The sequence below is a fragment of the Oryx dammah genome, unplaced genomic scaffold, assembly GCF_014754425.2.
Source record: "Oryx dammah isolate SB20612 unplaced genomic scaffold, SCBI_Odam_1.1 HiC_scaffold_28, whole genome shotgun sequence".
NCBI lineage: Eukaryota > Metazoa > Chordata > Mammalia > Artiodactyla > Bovidae > Oryx > Oryx dammah.
In genome coordinates, this window is record NW_024070212.1 from 22,970,623 (window position 1) to 22,993,504 (window position 22,882).

The 22,882-nt window shown below is 43.0% G+C and overlaps 1 protein-coding gene across 2 annotated transcripts in view; it reads left to right on the forward strand.

Annotated features, from left to right (window-relative positions):
* Positions 1–19,390, forward strand: part of TBX15 (T-box transcription factor 15) — a 124,363-nt gene extending 104,973 nt beyond the window's left edge. For both annotated transcript variants that reach the window (XM_040230932.1, XM_040230933.1), the window contains exons 7-8: positions 4,655–4,752; positions 16,893–19,390. In XM_040230932.1, the coding sequence (XP_040086866.1) occupies positions 4,655–4,752; positions 16,893–17,677 (883 nt within the window). In that variant the 3' untranslated portion in view covers positions 17,678–19,390. The remainder of the gene's footprint in view (positions 1–4,654; positions 4,753–16,892) is intronic.
* Positions 19,391–22,882: the final 3,492 nt, after the last annotated feature.

The window sequence follows — 22,882 nt, forward strand, 5'->3', positions numbered from 1 at the left end:
GATTACAGCCAAATGACTGAACAAAGGGGGTTTAGATATGGTCTCTGTTGTCACTGGAGCAAAGAGGGGAAAGTAAGCAAGACGGGGACACTGGCCAATTTGATCATCTTTGATTGGAAGCTTCAGAGGTGACATCAGGTCTCTGGTGTTTAGCAGACCCTTTGAGGCCCACCATGTGGAACATGTTAATGACATGTAGGTTACCTAAGACTACTTTTTTTATCCATTAGAGAATGAATTCACTTTTAAAACCCTTGAGATGAAGTTTTTTAAATTGGGATATAATGATGATGAATAAGTAAACAACATGTCATTGCTTAGTATAAACTTTGAATAGACATCCAAGTGGCTGAAGATGTTAATGGGTAGTTGGCAAGGATTCTTAGAAGAGAAGATGAGGATAGAAATGACTGGCCTGTGCTAGGGGACTCACACTCTGTTGAAGGTTAGAAGTTCCATGACCAGAACAGAAGAAACCAAAGAAAAACTGAAACCTCTCTGGGACCTGAGTCAAGGAAGACACAAACAGCCACGTGTAGATGCAATTCCCATCTCTAGTACTAGAGAATTCTTTCTGTCTTCAGAATCTTGACTGGATATCAAGTTGTTTTCCTGTTTTAGTCTTGGAAAAATGAATGCTGATAAAGTTTGGGAAATAGTGACTCAGCAATAAAAACAGTAATAAATATTAAATAAATAAGTAATACAAATGATTCCTTTATTTATTAATTTAATACATATAAATTGAAATCTTGCCATGTAAAAGGCATTGTGCTAAGTATGGGACACAGAAAAGCATGGTTGTGGGACTTCCCTGGTGATGCAGTGGTTGAGAATCTGCCTGCCATTGCCGAGGACATGGGTTTGATCCCTGATTGGGGCAGATCCCACATGCCAAGGGGCAACTAAGTCCACGTGCCACAACTACTGAGGCCCGCAAGCCCTAGAGCCCATGCTCCATGACAAGAGGAGCCACTATAGTGAGCAGCCTCACACACCACAGTGGCAGCGTAGCCCCTGCTTTCCACAACTAGAGAAACCAAATGTGCTGCAGTGAAGACTCAGGGCAGCCAAAAATAAATTTAAAAAAATATGATGGAAAGTAAATTAGCTAATACTTACCTTGCTGTGGCACTTTACCAAATCCTGATAAATAAAAAAAAAAATAGTGCTTTTGAACAATTTGATCTATACAATAAAGCTTAGTGAAGTCTGAAGACAAATATGATGTGGCATATAGTAAACAATAACTATGCTTGTGCTTAGTCATATCCACCTCTTTGTGACCCCATGGACCATAGCCCACCAGGCTCCTCTGTCCATGGAGATTCTCCAGGCAAGAATATTGGAGGGGGTTGCCATGCCTTCCACCAGCGAATCTTCCCGACCCAGGGATTAAACCTAGGTCTCCCACATTTCAGGTGGATTCTTTACCATCTGAGCCACAAGGGAAGCTCATAGTAAATAGGATTGATTTTTTTAAGAAAGAGACCCAATCTGAATATATAAATAGATTCAGTAAGGTCTAGGATGAATCTATAAGAGAGATCCACAGCACATTAGTAAAGTGTGGTCAGGAATGTATAGACTTAGCTGTTAGTTTTTGGTAGTCATGCCCAACCCCAAAGTCACCACCAAAAAAAACCTTGTGACAGACACCTGGACTGGATGGACCATGGGCATGTCCATATGTGGCATGTCGTACATTATGTTAAGAGCTAAGGAAGCTTTTCCTGATGAGCATATAGAAAGTGTCTGGCACTCTTACTATTTACCCATTGGCAGTATTCTTGCCTGAAGTGTCCCAGGGACAGAGGAGCCTAGCAGGTTGTGGTCCACAGGGTCAGAAAGAATTGGACACGACTGAAATGACTTAGCATACAGCACAGTAGGACCAGGGGCTTCCCAGGTGGCACAGTGGTAAAGAATCTGCCTGCTAATGCAGGATATGCCAGTTCCATCCCTGGGTCAGGAAGATCCCTTGGAGAAAGGAATGGCCAACCACTCTGGTATTCTTGCCCAGAGAATCCAATGGACAGAAGAGCCTGGTGGGTTGCAGTTCATGGGGTTGCAGAAGAGTCGGACGGACTTAGTGACTAAACAACAACAACAATGGAACCAGACGGTAAAAGTTACATCAGTTACACTGGAATTTTCTGCATTACCTTTGATACTTCTATAAATCTAAAAGTATTCCAAAATAAAATGTTTATTTTTTAAAAACTAAAAATGTTTATTTTTTTTTTAACAAGAAAAGGTTACATCAGAGATTTCAGCTCTAGGTCAGAAAGAACTTTCTAATAGATCTGTCACAAAACTATATATTTTCCTCGGGAAATACTCAAACCAAGGCTAGATAACTCTCCATCTAACATCTCCAAGATGATAACATAGGGAGGAGATTTTAGATTTGGATAATGGATGAATGTCTGCTATCCTTTTTAAAGTTAACTACTTAAATAAAATTATTAATACCTTTGCCCTTTTTGCCTGTTATGTAAATAAGATTAATGTTCATTTTTTTATTCCTTTAATAAATATAACATTGGCAGTATATCAGTGTATTTTGACTTCTTCACAGTGTTCACTTTATTATGAAGTGAGAAGAAACTGTTCTTTGCCCTTGAACTAATATTTTGTCCCTATCATTGGTACATGTTGCTGGGAAGAATGGAATAGGAGGTGCAACAACAGAGACTTTGGACATTTTCACTGAGCCTCTCATGCCATTAAAGAGAATCCTAAGATGTTCTGGTGAGCCCCCAACATTCCAAAACAAGGCAGTAAGAGCTAAGCCTGGCCTGTCTATTTTTTATGTTCATCAAGGCTCAGCATGGCTTTATCTGCCTATCCCCTTATTATTCTGAACTCCCTAATTGCCTGGACTGTTTCTCTCCACAAATAGTTTCATGTACTGTATTCAGCATTAATGTACGGTGACTATGTGGAGATGTCTTCTATTCCTACTTTTAACAGATTAACAGCTAATAAACACCATGCAACACCCTCTCCTCTCAACCTCTTCTAAAAATACAGAGTTTGATTTGCCAACATTGGTGTATTTAAAGCCTCCAAGATTCCAGGGAAGACTTTAGAAAGTTAACTGTGCAAGTATGGCCAGTTCAGAGAGGAAATTTTCCAACACAAAGAGTCAATCAGGGTATCAGCAGCTCATCAGAGAAGAACCTCAGGGGATCTTGTAATCATTTATTAGGGAAGGATATTTGTTCCCACTTAAAATAAAGCTTCTCACATTATTCTTGCTGTGCCGGACTGAAGAGAATGCTGGATATGTATTACCTAGGGAGGACAGGCAGCGTAAATTTCATCTCAAGAGGAAAGTGTATCTTTTCCAGGAAGGGACACTGTGTTCCTTTCCAGTGACTTTGCAATGAAAGGATTTATGCTCCCTACTCTTCTTTAACTTTCTTCTCCTATCTTCTGCCAGAATTTCCCCTGCCTCCATGTAGCTGGAAGTGAAACAATTAGTTTTAAAGAGGGAGTAATCAGAAGCTGTGTTTCAAAGCTGTAAACAAAGCACCAACCAATATTCTCTTTTAAGGATATGGAATATCAGCAGTAATATATTTAAGATAATCCAGATAACCTGGATAATTATGTTAAAACAATGTCTATCAATCTCATAAACTGTTGTTGTTTAGTTGCTAGGTCGTGTCTGACTTTTTTTGACCCTGTCAACTGTAGCCCGTCAAACTCCTTCTGTCTGTAGGACTTCCCAGGCAAGAATACTTGAGTGGGTTGCCATTTCCTTCTCCAAGGGATCTTCCTGACCCAGAGATTGAACGCCTGTCTCCTGCATTGGCAGGTGGATTCTTCACCACTAAGCCACCAGGGAAGCCCTAAAGATACATACATATATATAATAGAATTTATTGAAGGATAAACTAGGCAATGTGCACACAGTTCAATTAATGGAATTTCCAGTATCAATGAAGCAGAAGCCTTAAAGTAATATATTATAAAAGTATTGGCTGTTCCTGAAGTCCCAAGTATATGACTCGCAAAGACCACTTTGCAGAAATGTATTTGTCCTTTTGTTTGAGGTATAATTTTAGGGACCAAAACACTTGTTGTGTCTTCAAGTAGGCATTTCCTGTATTTGATCACTTATCTCTCCTTCTTTTTCTATTACCTGCCTGTCTCGGTTGATTTAAGAAGCCTTTAAAAGCACAGCAATATGACGGTTTCATTGACTCCACATACCTAGTGGCGAAGTTGACTCTGGGGTGGACTGTATCGGTGCCCTGTGGTGATGATGATGACATTGTCTTGTAGGGAAATGGTTACTGCGACTCTCTGCTCAGATCTGTTCATGACATCCAGGGGCCTTGACCTTTAACATTTAACGTGTATTTTTCATGCAGGCTAAACCTTCTCTGAAGAAAGGTCAGAGTGAAATTCTATCATAGCTGTGACTTGTTTGCAGATGATCTGAATTGGGTTAATTTCTTCTTTCTCCTGTAGTCTAGCAACATCTGTAACTGTGCTCTTCCAGACCAGTTTACCCCAGTGATGACGTCTCTCAGTTCTTATACATATGCTGATTGTCACCAAACCACCTCAGGATTTTTTTTTTTTAAGTCAATGAATTTCTGGGGATTATTTAACAACTTGCTGGCTTTTCTCTCTGTAGAACGGGACTGGAAGCCATCATGGAGACTTATGCATTCTGGAGACCCCCTGTGCGCACACTCACCTTTGAAGATTTCACCACCATGCAAAAGCAGCAAGGTAAAGCCCTGGGCAAGGCCTCTGCTTAGAGGCTGTGCCGGGGAGGGAGTGCGAGCTGAACTGAATATAGCACAGCTGGCCCCAAGCCAAGCCACGAGTTACATGGACTCTCCTGGAACGAAGAGTACTAGACAGCTCCGTAAATAACCAGAGCATCACCACTTGTGCAAATAAGCTAGTTTCAGAGGCAGTGTTTTACCTGGCACCTCCAGATCCCTCTCCCTTTTCCCGAAGCAAGGTTATGTTCATGATCACAATGGTGTTGAGATGATTGTTTCTATCACTAAGCATTCATGTAGCCCTTAGGATTTGGAAAGTGAAAGTGTTAGTCACTCAGGCATGTCTGACTCTTTGTGACACCATGGACTGTAGCCCACCAGACTTCTCTGTCCATGGGGTTTTCCAGGCAAGAATACTGGAATGGGTTGCCATTTCCTTCTCCAGGGGATCAAACCTGGGTCTCCTGCATTGCAGGCAGATTCTTTACCAACTGAACCACCAGGGAGCCAGCAGCGGTGGAGATTTGGAGATAATAATAATTTCACTTATTACTCATGGCAGCCTTATCTGTTTTCTTATTTTAGTTTGTAGGTAAGAAACAACTTAGCCCCAGACAGTGGGAATGAATCTCTCAAGTCTGACAGTGAGGAGGGGGCTGCTGCAAACCCCTCTGAATCTTCTAACTTGTGCTTTCTCCTGTTTCACTGGTGTGGAGCCACACCCATCTCAAGTGGGTGGGCAGAGTAGACTTTTTTCTTCCACTGCTTTGTGCTTTTCATCCGATTTCTAATCTCCCTTCTCTTCTCAGGGTGGGAAGCCTGTGGCCATGTGAACAGGCTCATGGGCTGATTTCACCTCCTCTTTTCAGTCCAACCACTGGCTCTCCCGGGGGCAGCACCCATTCACCGGGGTACCCAAGTGAAAGTTTCCCAAATGTCAGACGCCTAATGAGTCTTCCTCTCTAGCCTCCTGTCTCAAAGTGACAGTGATCAAAATTAGTTTGTACTCATTCTATCAAATAGTTGCTATTAATAGAGTCCTAGTTTTTTAATTATGGCTCAGTGATATAGGAGTCCCTTCCAGGACTTGATAACATATTATATTTAACCCCCTTCTCAGGGAGGATCTAGCAGTCTGCACACTGAATTAAATTTTATGATGTGAATTACTGAACTCCCTCAGGCTTTAACATGAGATAGTGATTAAAAGCAAAGGTTCTGGAGTCAGACAGCTTGAGTTAGGCTCTTATCACTGTTCTTTGCTAGCTTGGTGACACTGATCAAGTCCCTCATCCTTTCTGACATTTAGTTTTCCTATCTGCATAATGGGAGACTAGTTTCCCTAGTGGTTCAGAGGATAAAGCATCTGCCTGCAATGCAGGAGACCCAGGTTCGATCCCTGGGTTGGGAAGATCCCCTGGAGAAGGAAATGGCAACCCACTCCAGTATCCTTGCCTGGAGAATCCCATGGACAGAGGAGCCTTGGAGGGCTACAGTCCACGGGGATAGAAAAAGTCGGACATGACTGAGCGACTTCACTTTCTTCCTTTCTCTTTGAAGGATCAAATGAGATAATGCACTTAAAACCACAGGAAGCCCTCAGTATGTGCTTTTTGTCATTGTTATCATCATCATCATTGTTGTCATTGTCTTCGCCCCCTATGTCCCTCATATCAATACCAGAGAAGAAAGCACACCAGAGACAGGAAATGTTGCTGTTCTGAGGATCTATTCATAACATGATTAGACCATTCATCTTCACAGGGATCTGGGGAAGCAACTGGTCCAGAATCTCCATCTCTTTAAAAGATTTTGTTGTTTTATTTTATATTGCTTTTTTACTTTGAGAGAACAAGTAGGCCTGTTTTATTTTTGGCCATGCTATATGGCATGTGGGATCAAACCCACACCCCCAACACTGGAAGTTCAGAGTCTTAACCACTGACTGCCAAGGTAGTCCTTTTATTTCCGTTTTGAATAAATGGAGGAGAAATGGAAGCCATTTGTTGGAAGCATCTTGCTCCTTCTAATGCTATCAGTATATATTCAGGCTGTTGCTGACGCTTTGATGCCTTCATGGCCCTTCAGTGGCAGAGGTTTATGGAAGTTGGGAAATTTGGACCTTCATCTTGATGGTCACTAAACTGTCTATATAACCTTGGGCAAGTTACTTCTGAATCCATTTACTCATCTCAAAGAGGGATAATTTTCCCAAAGAGTGATGATTTTGTGTGTGTGTGTGTGTTTGTGAGGCCATTTACATAAACATGCTTTATAAATGAAGCTGCCATGCAGAGACACTTACTTGATCCTATTTATTTCTGAGGTGTCTCCTTGCTTATCTGCCTTCGCTTTACTTGTTGACTTTCCAAGCCCTAACTGAGCAAGAGTTTTGTATCATGAAGGCTGGTATGAGAAAGGTGGTAGGGGTGCCAGTTCCTGAGAGCAGGCATGGGTGGTGACATTGTGTTCATTGATGTGTCCCCAAGATCTACCCCAGGGCCTGGCACCCAGGAAGTGCTTAATGAATGGTGAATGAGATAGCACTTGATGGCACTATGGCTCAGGCAGGCAGGGTCAGCATCTGGTTAAATCTTGGAACGCAGTCGCCGGATGTGGGCATGGGTGCCGACGTGGAGTAATGGTTGGGGGTGGCTACCTGCATATAGCCAGCATGTGGAACCACTGGGCAGGTGCAGTAGGCATGGGGAAGCTGAAACGGAACCTGCATTGCTAAGATGTGCAGCACAGCAGGGTTCATGATGCTTCTGTTGAAAATTTATCCATCTGAAGACTTACTGACACATGGGAAACAATGGTTTAAGAGAAACTGAACTTGCAGAGCAAGCTGTCACACTTGTTCATTGAGTCTCTTTTTATACTGATGGGGGGAAATGAGCATAGACTTATTGGATACATATGGTGGTGAGATGGTGCTAGAGGAAAAGCCAAGACTCTATTCAATAGTTTAATTGGAATATATTTTTGAACTATATATTGAACTTGATCCAGATTCTCATTATTAAAAAATACGTGGCTTGGGTTTCTTGACATTAACAAAGGATGTAAAAGTAACAGTACTCATTCTTACTTCCTTTAAAAACTGAGGTTTCCAGTAACTCTGGACAGTATCAGTCATAAAATGAACAAAAGAGACATAGCCGTCTGTGTTAAACTGTTTTCTGTCTTAGAAGTAAAGAGTGGTGAGTTTCTAGTGGAAGCTTCAATGGCAGACTGATTTTGTACTAACTCCCTTTTGGTGAAGAGACCATTGGGAATGTTGGCACCAGACTAAAGATCCAAACAGTGATCAACCCACCCAGGTGTCCACATTACCTCATTGCTTCAAGCACATGAATATCTGGATGTCAAACACTTAGCCCTGGGACAGTTTTGTGCTGTTGCTGCTGCTGGAGGCTGGATCAGCCATTCTGCTTTGATGAAGTGAAGAGTACTCTTTCCATCTCGCCCTTGTTGTCAGTTAAATTTCTCTTTCATTAAGACCCATCTGTTGATAACATTTCAAGGAATGTGCTTAGGTGAATTAACCAGAGTTTTACAAAAATCCGAATCTTTCTATTTTAAAAAATATATTGAATGGATGCTCTATATAGTTGTTTTCTCTGACGGAGAAGAATGCATGCTCATTGTTCTCTGACTTTGACACCAAAATAAACAGAAGCATAGAGCAGCCTAGGAACATATCTGCAGTTAAGTGCTGGCAGGACTGAGTTGAGGACTCAGTGGATCTCCTGCTTCACTGGGTACTCTCCTTTCCACCAGACTTTCTTCCTTCTTATTTACCATACACACACACACACACACACAAAATCAGTTTATTAATCCATTTGATGGGTTATTGTCAACAACTTGAGCATTAACTCTATAAATAGTAAATCCATATTTCATTTTTATGAAGTCAACTGTATGGTTTTATTTTCAGACATCTTCATTTAGAATCATCAAGGGAGTTTATACTTTTGGATAGTCTGGAGATAGAAATTATATTTCAGGAATGGCTTCTGCCTGAACACTACTTGTGGCAGGGACCAAGTAAACTAACCAAGTAAGTTGTGCTTATGGAAGTGGAGTGAGGCAACACAGACGAAGAAGTAAAAAGAAATAAGAGCCCAGGTCAGTTATAGCCACGTTTAATCTTGTTGTCCTGATGATATCCTGATGTTGTTATGAGGTTGTTCTGATAATATATACAGTGGAGCTACTTGTATGACCAATACTGAGAGGGTTTTTGTGAGTGGAGTCTCCAAGTGATCTGACAACTGTTATGTGAAAAGGAACCATCTGGGACCAGTGGCTCCAAAGCTGGTCATACGTCTCCATCTGTGAATGTAAGGAGACCTGCCATTGACAGAAAAGCTCCCTTCTCCTCAACTGGTGGCAAACATCACTAGACAGATTTCAGCACCTTTGCGTTTTTCAGTGTTTATCAGGCAGTTGAAAGTCAGGATCATTAAGGTCTCTGTTGGGGTTGTCAACAACTTGAGCGTTAACTCTAGTAGGCCCTTATTTCATTTTTATCAGTTGATTTGTGTTAATTAGAGGTTGGTCAGTGAAAGAGATCAAATACTGAGAAAATTTATACTAGTAAAGAGATTGGGAATGGAGGAAAGTTCAATGGACAGAGGTCTTTGATCATTACAGTGTTTCAAAGATAGCCAATTTATGCTGATCTCATTTATCCCCGAGGTAAGAAATAATGCCCGAGAGGAGTTCTTGACAAGGATTGGAGAGTGTCTCAATTCAATCCATAGAACAAATAGTTGCTCGTGCTTCTGGTGCTTAGTTGCTCAGTCATGTCTGACTCTTCCTGCCGCTGTGAACTATAGCCTGCTGGGCTCCTCTGTCCATGGAGTTTTCCAGGCAAGAATACTAGAGTGGCTTGCCATTTCCTCCTCTAAGGGATCTCCCTGACCCGAGGAGGGGACCCCAGTCTCCTGCATCTCCCCCACTGGCAGGTGGGTTCTTTCCGCAGAGCCATCCAGGAAGCCCCAGGACAGATGGCTACTGGGTACATATGCTGCTTTGTCCTATAGTCCCTTATGGTCAATACATCCAAAACAGAGTCCTTGATTTGCCTCACAGACTTGGCGCCCTCTCCTGGGGGAAGGACGCTGCTGCCCATTAGCCATCTGAGCCAGTTCCCTCCCTCCCTCCATATCCAGTTCAGTTCAGCTCAGTCTCTCAGTCATGTCTGACTCTGCAGCCCCATGGACTGCAGCATGACAGGCCTCCCTGTCCCCCCCATATCCAGCCGTTACCAAGTTCTCGAATCTGCTCATATCTCTAATCTCCCTTGTTACTACTCCACTCCAAGGCATTATCATCTCTCACCAGACTTCATCCTCAGGCTCCCCATGGTGGTGACATAGCTGCCAGCATTTCTGGACCTGCATCTTTTTAGGTTTAAATTGGATGGGAAAGGTCATGTATCTCTCTTTAAGATTTCTAGCACAATCTCACTGAGTTTCATTGACTCTAATTGAGTTGCCTCTGAATTAATTACTGTGGCAGGGATGGGGTTGCTTAGATCATCCAGGCCTGAGTCACATCCCTTCCTTGGAGGTATGGGTGAAGGGTGAGTGCGAGAGGGAGTGTTTCTCAGAGGGAAAAGTGGATGCTGTTGCCAGGAACGAGGCAGGATTCCAAACGACAGTAACAGCAGATGCAAACTGCAGCAGAGAAGGCAGTGAAACAAGTATCAGAGAAAACAAGCAAGTTAATGGAAAGTGAAAAAATGGGAGTGTGCCACCTAGGGAATATGGTTATTGTTGTTCACTCAGTCATGTCTGACTCTTTGCGACCCCAGTATGCAGCAAGCAAGACTTTTCTGTCCTTCACCATCTCCCAGAGTTTGCTCGAACTCATGTCCATTGAGTCGGTGATGCCATCCAACCATCTCATCTTTTGTTGTCCCCTTCTCTTCCTGCCTTCAATCTTTCCCAGCATCAGGGTTTTTCTAATAAGTTGGCTCTTTGCATCAGGTGGCCAAAGGAGCTTCAGTTTCAACATCAGTCCTTCCAATGAATATTCAGGACTGATCTCTTTTAGGATTGACTGGTTGGATCTCCTTGTGGTCCAAAGGACTCTCAAGAGTCTCCTCCAACACCACAGTTAAAAAGCATCAGTTCTTGGGCACTCAGCCTTCTTTATGATTCAGCTCTCACATCCATACACGACTACTGGAAAAACCATAGCTTTGACTAGATGGACCTTTGTTGGCAAAGTGATGTCTCTGTCTAGGTTTGTCATAGCTTTTCTTCCAAGGATCAAGCGTCTTTTAATTTCATGGCTACAGTTGCCACCTGCAATGATTTTGGAGCCGAAGGAAATAAAGTCTGTCACTGTTTCCACTGTTTCTTCATCTATTTGCCATGAAATGATGGGTCTGAATGCCATGATCTTACTTTTTTTGAATGCTGAGTTTTAAGCCAGCTTTTTCATTCTCCTCTTTCACCCTCATCAAGAGGCTCTTTAGTTCCTCTTAGCTTTCTGCCATAAGGGTGGTATCATTTGCATATCTGAGGTTATTGATATTTCTCCTGACAATCTTAATTCAAGCTTATGCTTCATCCAGCCTGGCATTTTGCATGATGTCCTCTGCATATAATTTAAATAAACAAGGTGACAGTATACGGCTTTGATGTACTCCTTTCTCAATTTGGAACCAGTCTGTTGTTCCATGTCTGGTTCTAACTGTTGCTTCTTGTCCTGCATACAGGTTTCTCAGGAGGTAGGTAGGGTGTTCTGGTAGTCCCACCTCTTTTAAGAATTTTCCACAGTTTATTGTGATCCACACAGTCAAAGGCTTTGGTGTAGTCAATGAAGCAGATGTTTTTCTGGAATTCTCTTGTTTTTTTCTATAACCTTGGAGAATTTTGAGTATTACTTTGCTAGCATGTGAAATGAGTGTAGTTGTGTGGTAGTTTGAACATTCTGTGGTAGGTATGAATGTGGTGGGGAATGTGGTAGGTATGAAACAGGGGCATTTAAGAAGCAGAGAGACTCAGAACACAGAGGACCAATGTGAAAAGTGGGAATTGGGTGAATCTAAAACTGTCTTAAAAGGAAGAGGTTTGAAACAATGTATATCTTTAAACTTGATGGAGAGATGCACTCTTTCTAGGATTGAAACCACATAATTCCCATTATTTTGAGTGAACTCCGGGAGTTGGTGATGGACAGGGAGGCCTGGCATGCTGCGTTTCATGGGGTTGTAGAGTCGGACACGACTGAGTGACTGAACTGAACTGAATTCCCATTAACATTATAATGTTTAAATTTCGGTTTTGAGAAGTGTTCATTTCAACTAAGGGTTATTCCTTAGTTGGGATAAACAGGGCTCTGATCATTAAGCTTTATGGCTTCTGGGTTTATTCTCTGGGATCCATCCATAGGATTCTGACAGTCTACCTCTTACCTGTTTGAAAGCCTTGAAGAAGGCTACTCAAGGGCACCTGATGAATCAGCACTCCTCAGGGACAGATACTCTTGAGTTATATGAGAGGAGTCTGGCTCATGGAACCAAGTAATTATATGGAAATTTATTCTTCACTAGCCCAGATGGGGTTTTGTTTCACTGTTTTTCAATTTTGGGCGGGGAAAGCACAACAAAATAAACCCACAAGGACACTGTTTGTGAAAGTCTCCATGTTACAATCTGGAAGCGATCAATCTAAAGATGCAAAAGTCAGCAGGTTTGGTATTCAGGATTTTCATGGTCACATTTAACTTGTCTTCATGGTACACAAGTATATTCTAGGTTATTGCCCTTGTATGGAATCACTGCTAAACATGTATTCTTTTTGGTTATTTTGGCTGTTGGCCTTGAATGTTGGAGCAAGTTAACATTGAAGTGAATTTTGAGTACCTCCTCACTTTGGGTTGTGGGTAGAATAGCCTGCAAGGAAGTAGGGTGGTGGCGGATTGGTCCTGAAATGCTGGAGATCTTTTAGCTACTTATAGCATTACATTTTAATCATCTCTCAGAAGTGGGGACTCTAGTGGTTCAGATGGTAAAGAATCCATTTGTAATGCAGAATACCTGGATGTGATTCCTGGGTTGGGAAGATCCCCTGGAGAAGGGAATGGCTACTTGGAGAATTCCATGGACAGAGGAGCCTGCTGGGCTACATACAGTCCATGGGGTCGCAAAGTTTGGGACATGACTGAGTGACTTCACACTTCAGAAGGATTAAGATCTCTGAGGACAGTGAGAAGGACACCCACTTACCTAAATTGTTTGTATTCAATTTCACTTTGCTGGATCTGATCTGAGGAGAGATGGAGACATGGGGCATCTTATTTCCATCCCAAGGGGGGATGAGAGGGAAGGGGCAGATAGTTCAGAGAGGAAACAGCTGATTTAGCCTTCGGGATATGGACCCGGTGAGTGTCTAGTGCTTCACCATTCACAGCCTTAGAGACTCCAATAGCCTGTTACATGTGGGCAGTTGGCTGTGACGTAATTCTTCCTACAGCGTCGAGTGGCCAGGACGCTCAGGATGCTCCATGAACAGGGGCAAACCCACAACAGCCATCCCCACTAGGACCCAACCTTTCCCAGCATCAGGGTCTTTTCCAATGAGTCAGCTCTTCAACATCAGGTGGCCAAAGTATTGGAGCTTCATTTTCAGCATCAGTCCTTCCAATTCAGGTTGATTTCCTTTAGGATTGACTGTTTGATCTCCTTGCTTTTCAAGAGGATAATATATTATTTCATCCGTTTCTCTGTACATGCTTACAACGTTGATATTCAAAATTCCATCTATATGGAGAAGCCCACTTGCCAAGGTCCCATCATTATAAAGACCACTGGGGTTAGAACTGGGTGTATTAGACTCTATAGCCCCTGTTCATCCATTAAATAAAGTTTAAATCAGCACTCTTAGAGCATTCCAGACCTGGCTGTACAGAGCAGATGGGGACAAAGACAAGGCTACACAGGAAAGGGAGGCATGATTTCCTTTGAGAGACAGCTCTGACTGCTGTGTTTCAGAGAGGCCTGGCCTCCCAGTCAGCCCTGGCTCTTCTGGGTTGAGAGGCCTCTAGGAAGCTAAGTGTTGAAATGCATAGGGAGGGCAGCTTGCTTCCTTATGCTTATTTAGCACTTGGCTGGCACTCCCAATCTTGTTTAACAGCTGATAAGCTGTTAGATCATAAGAGAGTAAAGACTTCTCAATATCTTGGTTTGCTTCTCGGCACAACAAATGCCATACTCTTCTCTCTTTTGTGTGGACTTTGAAAAAATGGCTGTTATCTTTATTGATTATTTTAAGTACATAAGAGCATTTCTTCAAAGTGGATGGAAGCAACGTGACCTTCTCTCAGACAGGCTTGCTCTCCCCCTTCAAACTCTAGTTTGTATGAGGGCTCTCACCCCTTGAAGCTCAGCAGGCCACCAAGCCTCATTTCCAGTGAGTGTCATTTAAAAGCCAGAGCAAGCTGACTACAAACTTTTTAACATGTGCCTCTCATCTGCTGGGCAGAGATCCCTGTAACTTGTTAATAGTTCCCTTCTTATTTTTTTCTAGTGAAACCAATTGAGGCCTTAAATCAGTACCATTCGTTCCATCCTGGGCCATCCGAGAAAAGCATTTAGAGTTATAAAAAGTCATCTGCTCCATCTTGCACTTCCTGCTGCAGGGCTCGAGCTTGGCCTGGTGGAGCATATACCTGTGATGGGATGGTACGGCGTGCCAAACAGGGGGTCTCTTCCAGGACCACATAAACACCAGATCTGGAAGAGCCAGAATGGACTTTCAAAGAGAGGAGACCAGATATACATCCCATAAAACGCAGATCTCTTTACAGCTGGAGTCGAGTTTCTCCATTTGTGCCATAGCACTTATTTCACTGACGTGCCTGGTAGTTAGGGTGGAAGAGGGAGAAAAAAATGTAGGATGCCTCAGAGAGTAACCACATGCTTGCAGAAAATGAATCCCTGAGCTTCACGTTAGGCTCCGTAGGCTGGGCCTCTCAGCACAAAATTAAGAAGCGTGTTCTCGCTCATCCTGTTGTTTCCCCTTCAAGAACTTCTTCATTGTGTTTAAATGACTCCTGGGAAAGTACTTGTTACTAGCAATTCACACTTTAACAGAAATGTAATCCTCCAGACATAAATATAATTCTGAGAAGGACAGAAACCGCAGCCTATCAGTTCGAGCCCTTGTTTCACAGGTGAGGAGATTTAAGACGTAGCTTGCCTTACCTGTGGATGGGAGCTGGATGGAGGCCAGTGAACTTAGAATCAGGTTTGATGCCCTTCTTTCTGTGGTCAGCTCTGGCTTACTTCTCTTAGAGGTATTTACAGTGTTGGTCTTATCTCAATTTGTGGAATAAACATCTTTTTACCTCTCAAGGGAATTTTCCTGACGCTAAGAAAGGTTGAGGGCAGGAAGAGAAATGGGAAGCAGAGGATGAGATAGTTGAATGGCATCACCGACTCCAAGGATGAGTTTGAGCAAACTCTAGGAGATAGTGAAGGACAGGGAAGCCTGGTGTGCTGCAGTCAATGGGGTCACAAAAAGTCAGATATGACTTAGTGACTGAACAACATCAAAGAGAATTTAAGATTTAAACAAGAAACAAAAAGGAGAATTTCCTGAAATGATTCTACAATCAGGAGCTATTGATATCTAAATCCAGTTCTACCTGGGGAAATTCTTTTGACCAAGCAAGAGATGTTATTGGTTGGGCTTTGTAAAAAATTAACTTTGAAAAAACTATTAACAAGAGCTAAATTTATGCTTTTACAGCCAAAACTACTGTAATACTTGTGAAGGTAGGCTAAGACTTTTTTACCCACTGTGCTAAAAATTAGCTTTGGGTTTTTCTTTGAGGTATCTGCCTCTCAACTTGCATATGTGGACCTTCTTCATCTGTACATTGTAGCTGGCTTCTTTGGATCCCATTATCTCTAGAATCCTGATAGTTTTCTTCACATTTTTCCCTCACTGACAAAAACCTTATTTCTGCTCCTTTCCATGTTAAAGTTCCTTTACTCTCGTATAGCAGCTCAAGTTACCAGGTGTCCCTGCATGAGCTGTGGGTGACCTAAAGGGTACAGTGCTCCTTGGGGAATCACAGCTCTCAACAATTCTGGGCAAGTCCCAACCTTGCTCTGAAAGAGAAAGTCCATGAGGGGAGAGTCCCAATGGAAGACAAAGTAGCTGCTCCTTCTGGAGTTCACATGAAAGGTTCAGCGGTCCTGACACTCATTGCTGCTTTCAGCTTCCAGTAGATGGGTCAGGAAGCAGGTGCAACACTGCTCTTCACAGTCTTGTAAAGGGGAGGCCAGAAAGGTCATTTTTGACCTTCTGAAACTACTCGAGGGCTTCCCTGGTGGCTCAGATGGCAAAGAATTCGCCTGTAATGTAGGAGACCCAGGTTAGATCCCTGGGTTGGGTGGGAAGATCCCCTGGAGAAGGAAATGGCAACCCACTCCAGTATTCTTGCTTGGAAAATCCCAATGGACAGGGGAGCCTGGTGGGCTACAGTCCGTGGGATCGCCAAGAGTTGGACACGGCTGAGCGACTAACACTTTCACTTTCAAACTACCTGAGAACACATTTGAAGTAGATTGGGTTGAACTGGCCCTTTGTCTATCGGTGCATCAGCTAACAATGCAGTTCTAAAATCTGTGGTATTAGAGCAGCACTCTCAAATAAAATTCAGACATTTTAGGAGATAAAATGGTCCTGGACATCATCTAACCAAAGAGTGGTCCCTGGACCGGCAGCCTCAGGGTCACTTGACAACTTGCTGCAAATCCTCAGGGTCTGTCCCAGACCTTGTTTTTGTTTGGTCACTAATTCGTGTCTGACTCTGCAACCCCATGGACTCTAGCCACCAGTCTCCTCTGTCCGTGGAATTTTCAGGCAAAAATACTGAAGCGGTTGTCATTTCCCATTCCAGGTGATCTTTCTGACCCACAGATTGAACCCTGGGTCATCCCTGAGTCTCCTGCATTGGCAGGTGTGGATTCTCTACCACTGAGCTACCAGGGAAGCCTGTCTCAGACCTACAGAATGAGAATTCTGGGGGTGGAATCAGTGATCTGTGTTCTAATAAGCCTTTCAGGTGATTCTCATGTATCAAAAGAAGTTATGTTTTATTTTTCAGGGGGCAGCACAGGCACTTCCCCAACCACCTCCAGCACTGGGACACCATCCCCTTCAGCTTCTTCTCATCTTTTATCTCCATCCTGTTCTCCTCCAACGTTTCATCTGGCCCCCAACACTTTCAACGTGGGCTGCCGAGAGAGCCAGCTGTGTAATCTAAACCTCTCCGATTATCCACCGTGCGCCCGAAGCAACATGGCTGCCTTGCAGAGCTACCCAGGGCTGAGTGACAGTGGCTACAACAGGCTCCAGAGTGGCACCACTTCGGCTGCTCAGCCCTCTGAAACCTTCATGCCTCAGAGGACTCCATCCCTGATCTCAGGAATACCAACTCCTCCCTCGTTGCCTAGCAACAGCAAGATGGAAGCCTATGGTGGCCAGCTGGGGTCCTTCCCTACTTCCCAGTTTCAGTATGTCATGCAGGCAGGCAATGCAGCGTCCAGCTCCTCCTCACCACACATGTTCGGGGGCAGCCATATGCAGCAGAGCTCCTACAATGCCTTCTCTCTCCACAATCCTTATAATCTGTATGGATACAATTTCCCTACTTCCCCTAGGCTAGCTGCAAGCCCAGAAAAACTGAGCGCCTCTCAAAGCACTTTACTCTGTTCTTCTCCTTCCAATGGGGCCTTTGGAGAGCGGCAGTACCTGCCTACGGGGATGGAGCACGGCATGCACATGATTAGCCCTTCACCCAATAATCAGCAGGCGACTAACGCCTGTGACGGCCGGCAGTATGGGGCGGTCCCAGGCTCCTCCTCCCAGATGTCTGTTCACATGGTTTAGTGGCCAGCCCCAGCACCACGGAGCCAACAGCAGCCGAGGCAGATCCAGAGTCTCCAGGGGCAGATCCTCCTCTGTGGAAGCCCAACGCCTTTGAAAAACAGGAACTGTGTATCATTATTATTATTATTATTACTTTCTGGAGGAGGAAAGCACATACCCAACGACAACAAGAGACACTTAAAGCCGCTGAAGGAATACTTGCAGTGGAATCATCTCTGACTCGGTGGCCATTCTCCTGCCTTCCCAAATCTTAGCATCGTCTACTCAGAGTGGCCTTTGAAGAAACTGAATAATCGTTTTATAATAATGTTAAGGGAGATGCTAGCATGTAGCAGCCATGAAAAGTTACCCACACACAGATACATACCTACCTTTACATACACACATACATACGTGCATGCATACATACACACGTACATAAATATATTCATACACAGACTCATCCATACACAAACATACGTGCACAGTGACTCGGAACTGGGTGAACTCTGTGGAGGGAAGCCCAGCATGGGTGCTTTCACCAAAACTTTGTCTATGTACAGCAGTAGACGGACTGGGTCAGCAGTAGCTGCCTGCCAACATTTCTTCCCTGCAGCTTACCCTTTTTCTGGAATGAACCATGTATCCTGAAACCCCTTCCCATCAATGGGGGTGGAAAGACATCAGTACTCCAACCGGACTTGGCTTCCTGAAAAAGATGGCCTTTGAACTTTGGCTCTCTTCCATTGGTGTGCTAGCATTGATGTTCCCAGTGGTGCCTGTGAAAAGAGGGAGTAAGAGCAGATGAAAGAGAGAAGGAGAAAGAATAGAGAGCAAGAGAGAGGTGGAGAGTAAGACTGAATAAGGAAGTGAGAGCAGTGATGAGAGTTTTAGTTCACTGAGGAAATGGGTTTGGTCCCCACCCCTACCCCCCAGGTTATGGAAAGAACCGTGGAGTTGTTGAGGAGTAAACCTCTCTGGGACACTATGCCTGGTCAGGGCACGAGTGAGAAGCACCCAGGCAAGGCATGAGTCTCAATCCCACAGTTCTGACCACTGTGAGCCAGAAGAGGGGGCACCACACAGGAAGTGCCGATTCCAGGGCACGCAGCCTGTCAGGGGAAGGGGAACAGAGGAGTGTGAGAAAGGAAGTTTTATAACCTCAACAGATGATACCAAGAACAGAGGCAACACAGGGAGGGTCTGGCCTTCTGAATGTCGGATCCAGATGCCTGAGCTGGGTTGCCTGCCCCATCTCCCCTGTGGCAGGAGGAGTCCTGTCACCTTCCAGAGAATTGAGAACGGGCCTTCTAGAACGTATCCTTCCACCTGCTCTTAGATCGCCACTTTTTTTTTTTTAATCAAATAGTTCGTTGCAATTTTGAAGTTTTGGATTTTTCCTTTCATCTTTCCCTTCCCCGTCAAATCTTTTAATGATAAGAAAAGTGAAGTTTGGTGCCAGCTAAACTTTTTAAGTGGTGTGGAAATGCAGATAGTACCAAGTAAAAGAATTCAGATATGACTAAGATTTTTTTGGTTTTGAGGTGTTGTAGATAAATGTATTTATGTGCCTAGTGGGGAATCCAATATTATGAATATTAAAAAAGGGGGCAATAAAAAGGGTATGTAAAATATGTATGAAGAAAAGGTGTATAAAAATTTGCCCTTATGCACGGAACTCTGTTTCTAAGTGCCAAGCACAGAAAGCCGCTAAATAAAATCTTTGCAATTGTTTTCTGCGTATCCGTTCATATGGAATAAGCAAGCAGCAGCCCATGCCTTTGAATTGTGCTGTGCATAAGCACAGCATTCTCATCTCTACTATTTAACACGATCTTGTTCAGAACACACGAAGTCTGTATTACCATCCTCATTTTATGATCAGTAACTAAGCTTCATAGGGACAGATTTATCCAGATTACACAGTCCGACAGAAAACTAGGACATGAAGCCAGGACTGTAGCGGGATACCTGGTTTCACATTAGCTGCAAAAACCTGGGAGTCAGCTGCTGTATAACACAGGGAGCTCAACCCTGTGCTCTGTGAGGAGTGGGACTGGAGGGCTGGAGGGAGAATTAAGAGGGAGGGGATATATGTATAATTATAGCTGGTTCACATTGTACAGCAGAAACCAACACAACATTGTAAAGCAATTATTCTCTAATTAAAAATAACATTTTTTAAATTAAAAATATAATTAATCTATTTCATGAAAAGTTGTAGGAACAAGGATAAATCTATATGCTGTTTTTTAAAAAACAAAACCTGTGAGTCTAATAGCAATCCTCATTGTAGCTAAGTGCCAGATATTACACCATGTGTCTTACATAGATATCTCATCCAATCCTCCCACAATTCTATAGTGGGTATTATTTTTATGATCATATTATAGATTTGTTAACCAACTTTAAAAAGTTAAAGTCTTCGACCAAAGCCCTCAGGCAAGTGATTAAGCTGGCAGTTTGACCTCAGGGTCTGTGTAATTAGCATTATGCCTTTCTGCTGGAGCCCCAGCAGGCTCAGGATGCATGGGGACCATCAGGAAAGAATTCTGAGGGGTTGGGGCTAGAGTTTCTCTGAGGCAGGATTTACTTAGGATGTTTAATCATAAATGAATATCCTCCCTCTTGAATGTGCTCCTCCCGGCACAAGAGGAGTGATTTTGAGTTGTTAGGCATCAAATGACTTTTTAGAGACTAATAACGTGCCCAGGGCTATTCCATTTGTAAGCATTTATGCCTCATCTCATTGGAGCCTCACAATAACTGGGAGAGGTGACAGGGCAGAAACTATTGTTTTGCAAATGGAAAGCTAGGATTTTGAAGGTTGGGCTCTGTCCATACAGAAATGTCACTGGGAAGCCATAGTTCAGTTCAGTCACTCAGTCGGGTCCGACTCTTTGCAATCCCATGGACTGCAGCATGCCAGGCTTCCCTGTCTATTCACCAACTCCCAGAGCTTATTCAAAATATTGTCCATCGTATCTGTGATGCCATCCAACTATATTATCCTCTGTTGTCCCCTTCTCCTCCTGCCTTCAATCTTTCCCAGCTTCAGGGTCTTTTCCAATGAGTCGGTTCTTCACATCAGGTAGCCAAAGTACTGGAGCTTCAGCTTCAGCATCAGTCCTTCAGGACTTAAAATCTCCTGCTCTTACACCTACCTCAGACTGTTTCCCAGCAGACAGTTACACTGGAAGCTCACTGACCCATTTCACCAGGGCTTGATTTCGTGGGGGTAAAGTTGCTGGACCACCACACTCTTTCAGTGGAAATGGAGCTTGGGTTGGGAAAACAAAAACTTTAGTCATGGCTTTGGTTTAATGAATAATTTCAAAGAGTGGCCAGTTAACTCCATTAGCCATCAGCTCAGATGTGTCTGACTCTTTTGTGACCCTGTGGACTGTAGCCTGCCAGGCTCCCTTGTCCATTGAAATTTTCCAGGCAAGAATACTGGAGTGGGTTGCCATTTTCTGCTCCATGGGATCTTCCTGACCCAGCAATCAAAACCTGCCTCTGTCTCCTGCTTTGGCAGGCTGGTTCTTTACCACTATGGCCCCTGGGAAACCCAGTTAGCCTTCAGATCATTGCTAACATAGCCAGGACAGTAGCTAATTGAGTATCTTCATGGATTGTAAGCTCTCTGGGGGACATCTCAAAATATAAAAAGACACTCCTATTTGAAAATCTGGCAGTCAACACTTGGTTTCACAGTGGTAGACCAAGAACAACAATTTATGAAGCTTATTGTTATTTCTTACTGATTTAGCAGCATAGTAAATATTGTTCACTGGTCTACCAGTGTTTGATGTTTTAGGTAATAGGAAAGCATAATATACTGAGCAACAAATGACATAGAAGTTCCACATTTTCATTCACTAGTAAAAATAATTTCTTACCTTATTTTTTCTTATTAAAGAGCGATAATCATGCAAGAGTATTAACTACAGAAAATATCTATGATTTGGATAAATCAGGACAGTCCAAGTTGGTTATACTTGAATTATGGCCTATGTTTCTTTCTGTAACTGAGAAAGTAATAAAAAACTTCAACACAAACTGGATAAGGATTGTCAAGAATATACTCTACCCAATTATTTTTAATGAAATGATGAAAGCTTGTTTTAATTGGCACAACAATTGCATACAAAGGGCTATTGAAAGCTTACCCTTCTTTAAGATGCTCATGTTTTTGAGAAAAGGCTGTCTAACTCCCCTTTGATTCTCAAAGCCCAGTATGAATCCTAATACATAGTCATTCTTATTGTTGAATTTATTGGCCAAACTAACTTTTTCAATAGTGCAAAATGGTTACATAGCTGAATTCACTCCAAATTAATAGGACCCAAATTAAAGATTTATTGTTTTTCACACAGTGTTCTGTGACAGAGTAATGAAAATTTACTTTAGATTCTAGCTTGACAGAATCCATTACACATAATATACGACTTAAAAAAAATACATGTCATAGTTTTGTTCTTGAAAGTATTCACTTTTCAGGCAGTCATGCACATGTGAGGCAAATGAAAAAAAAAAGTCTCTCAAAACTTGATGATTTTCAGTGTAAGAAGGTGAAATTGGGATTGTTTTCACTGCAGAGGTAGAACTTGATTATTTGGACATAGAAATGAACAATTAAACTTGATCCTGTCTTCAGGGAGCTCATGATCTGGGGTGAGAGTGACATAGAATATGCTAGCAAATTAATAATGTAATTTCAGATTGCAAACATCATTTTGAGGAAATTTAAAATAAAAAGATGATAAAGAATGATTGGGGAATGATGATGAAGGCTCTTTCATCCTTAATAACCCCTGAAGACAGGGTTACTAATAGGGCTGGGGCTTTGTAGTTGACCCTAGTGGTAAAGAACCTGCCTCCCAATGGAGGAAACATAAGAGACCTGGGTTTGATTCCTGGGTCGGGAAGATCCTCTGGAGGAGGGCATGGCAACCCACTCCTGTATTCTGGCTTGGAGAATCCGCATGGACAGTAGCCCTCCAGGCTTCTCTGTCCATGGGGTCGCACAGAGTTAGACACCACTGAAGCGACTTAGCATGAATGAACATTACTAAGACGGCTACACTTGAGTTAGTACAAATGAAGACTTAGTTTAGAGTTGACCTACTCCTACTTCTGCCAAGGCAGCCATATCCTCACTGGAAGATGTGCTTTGTTAGTCTTGTGTTAGCTGAAGCCAGGCATTGTTGTCTTTTTCCAAAGGCT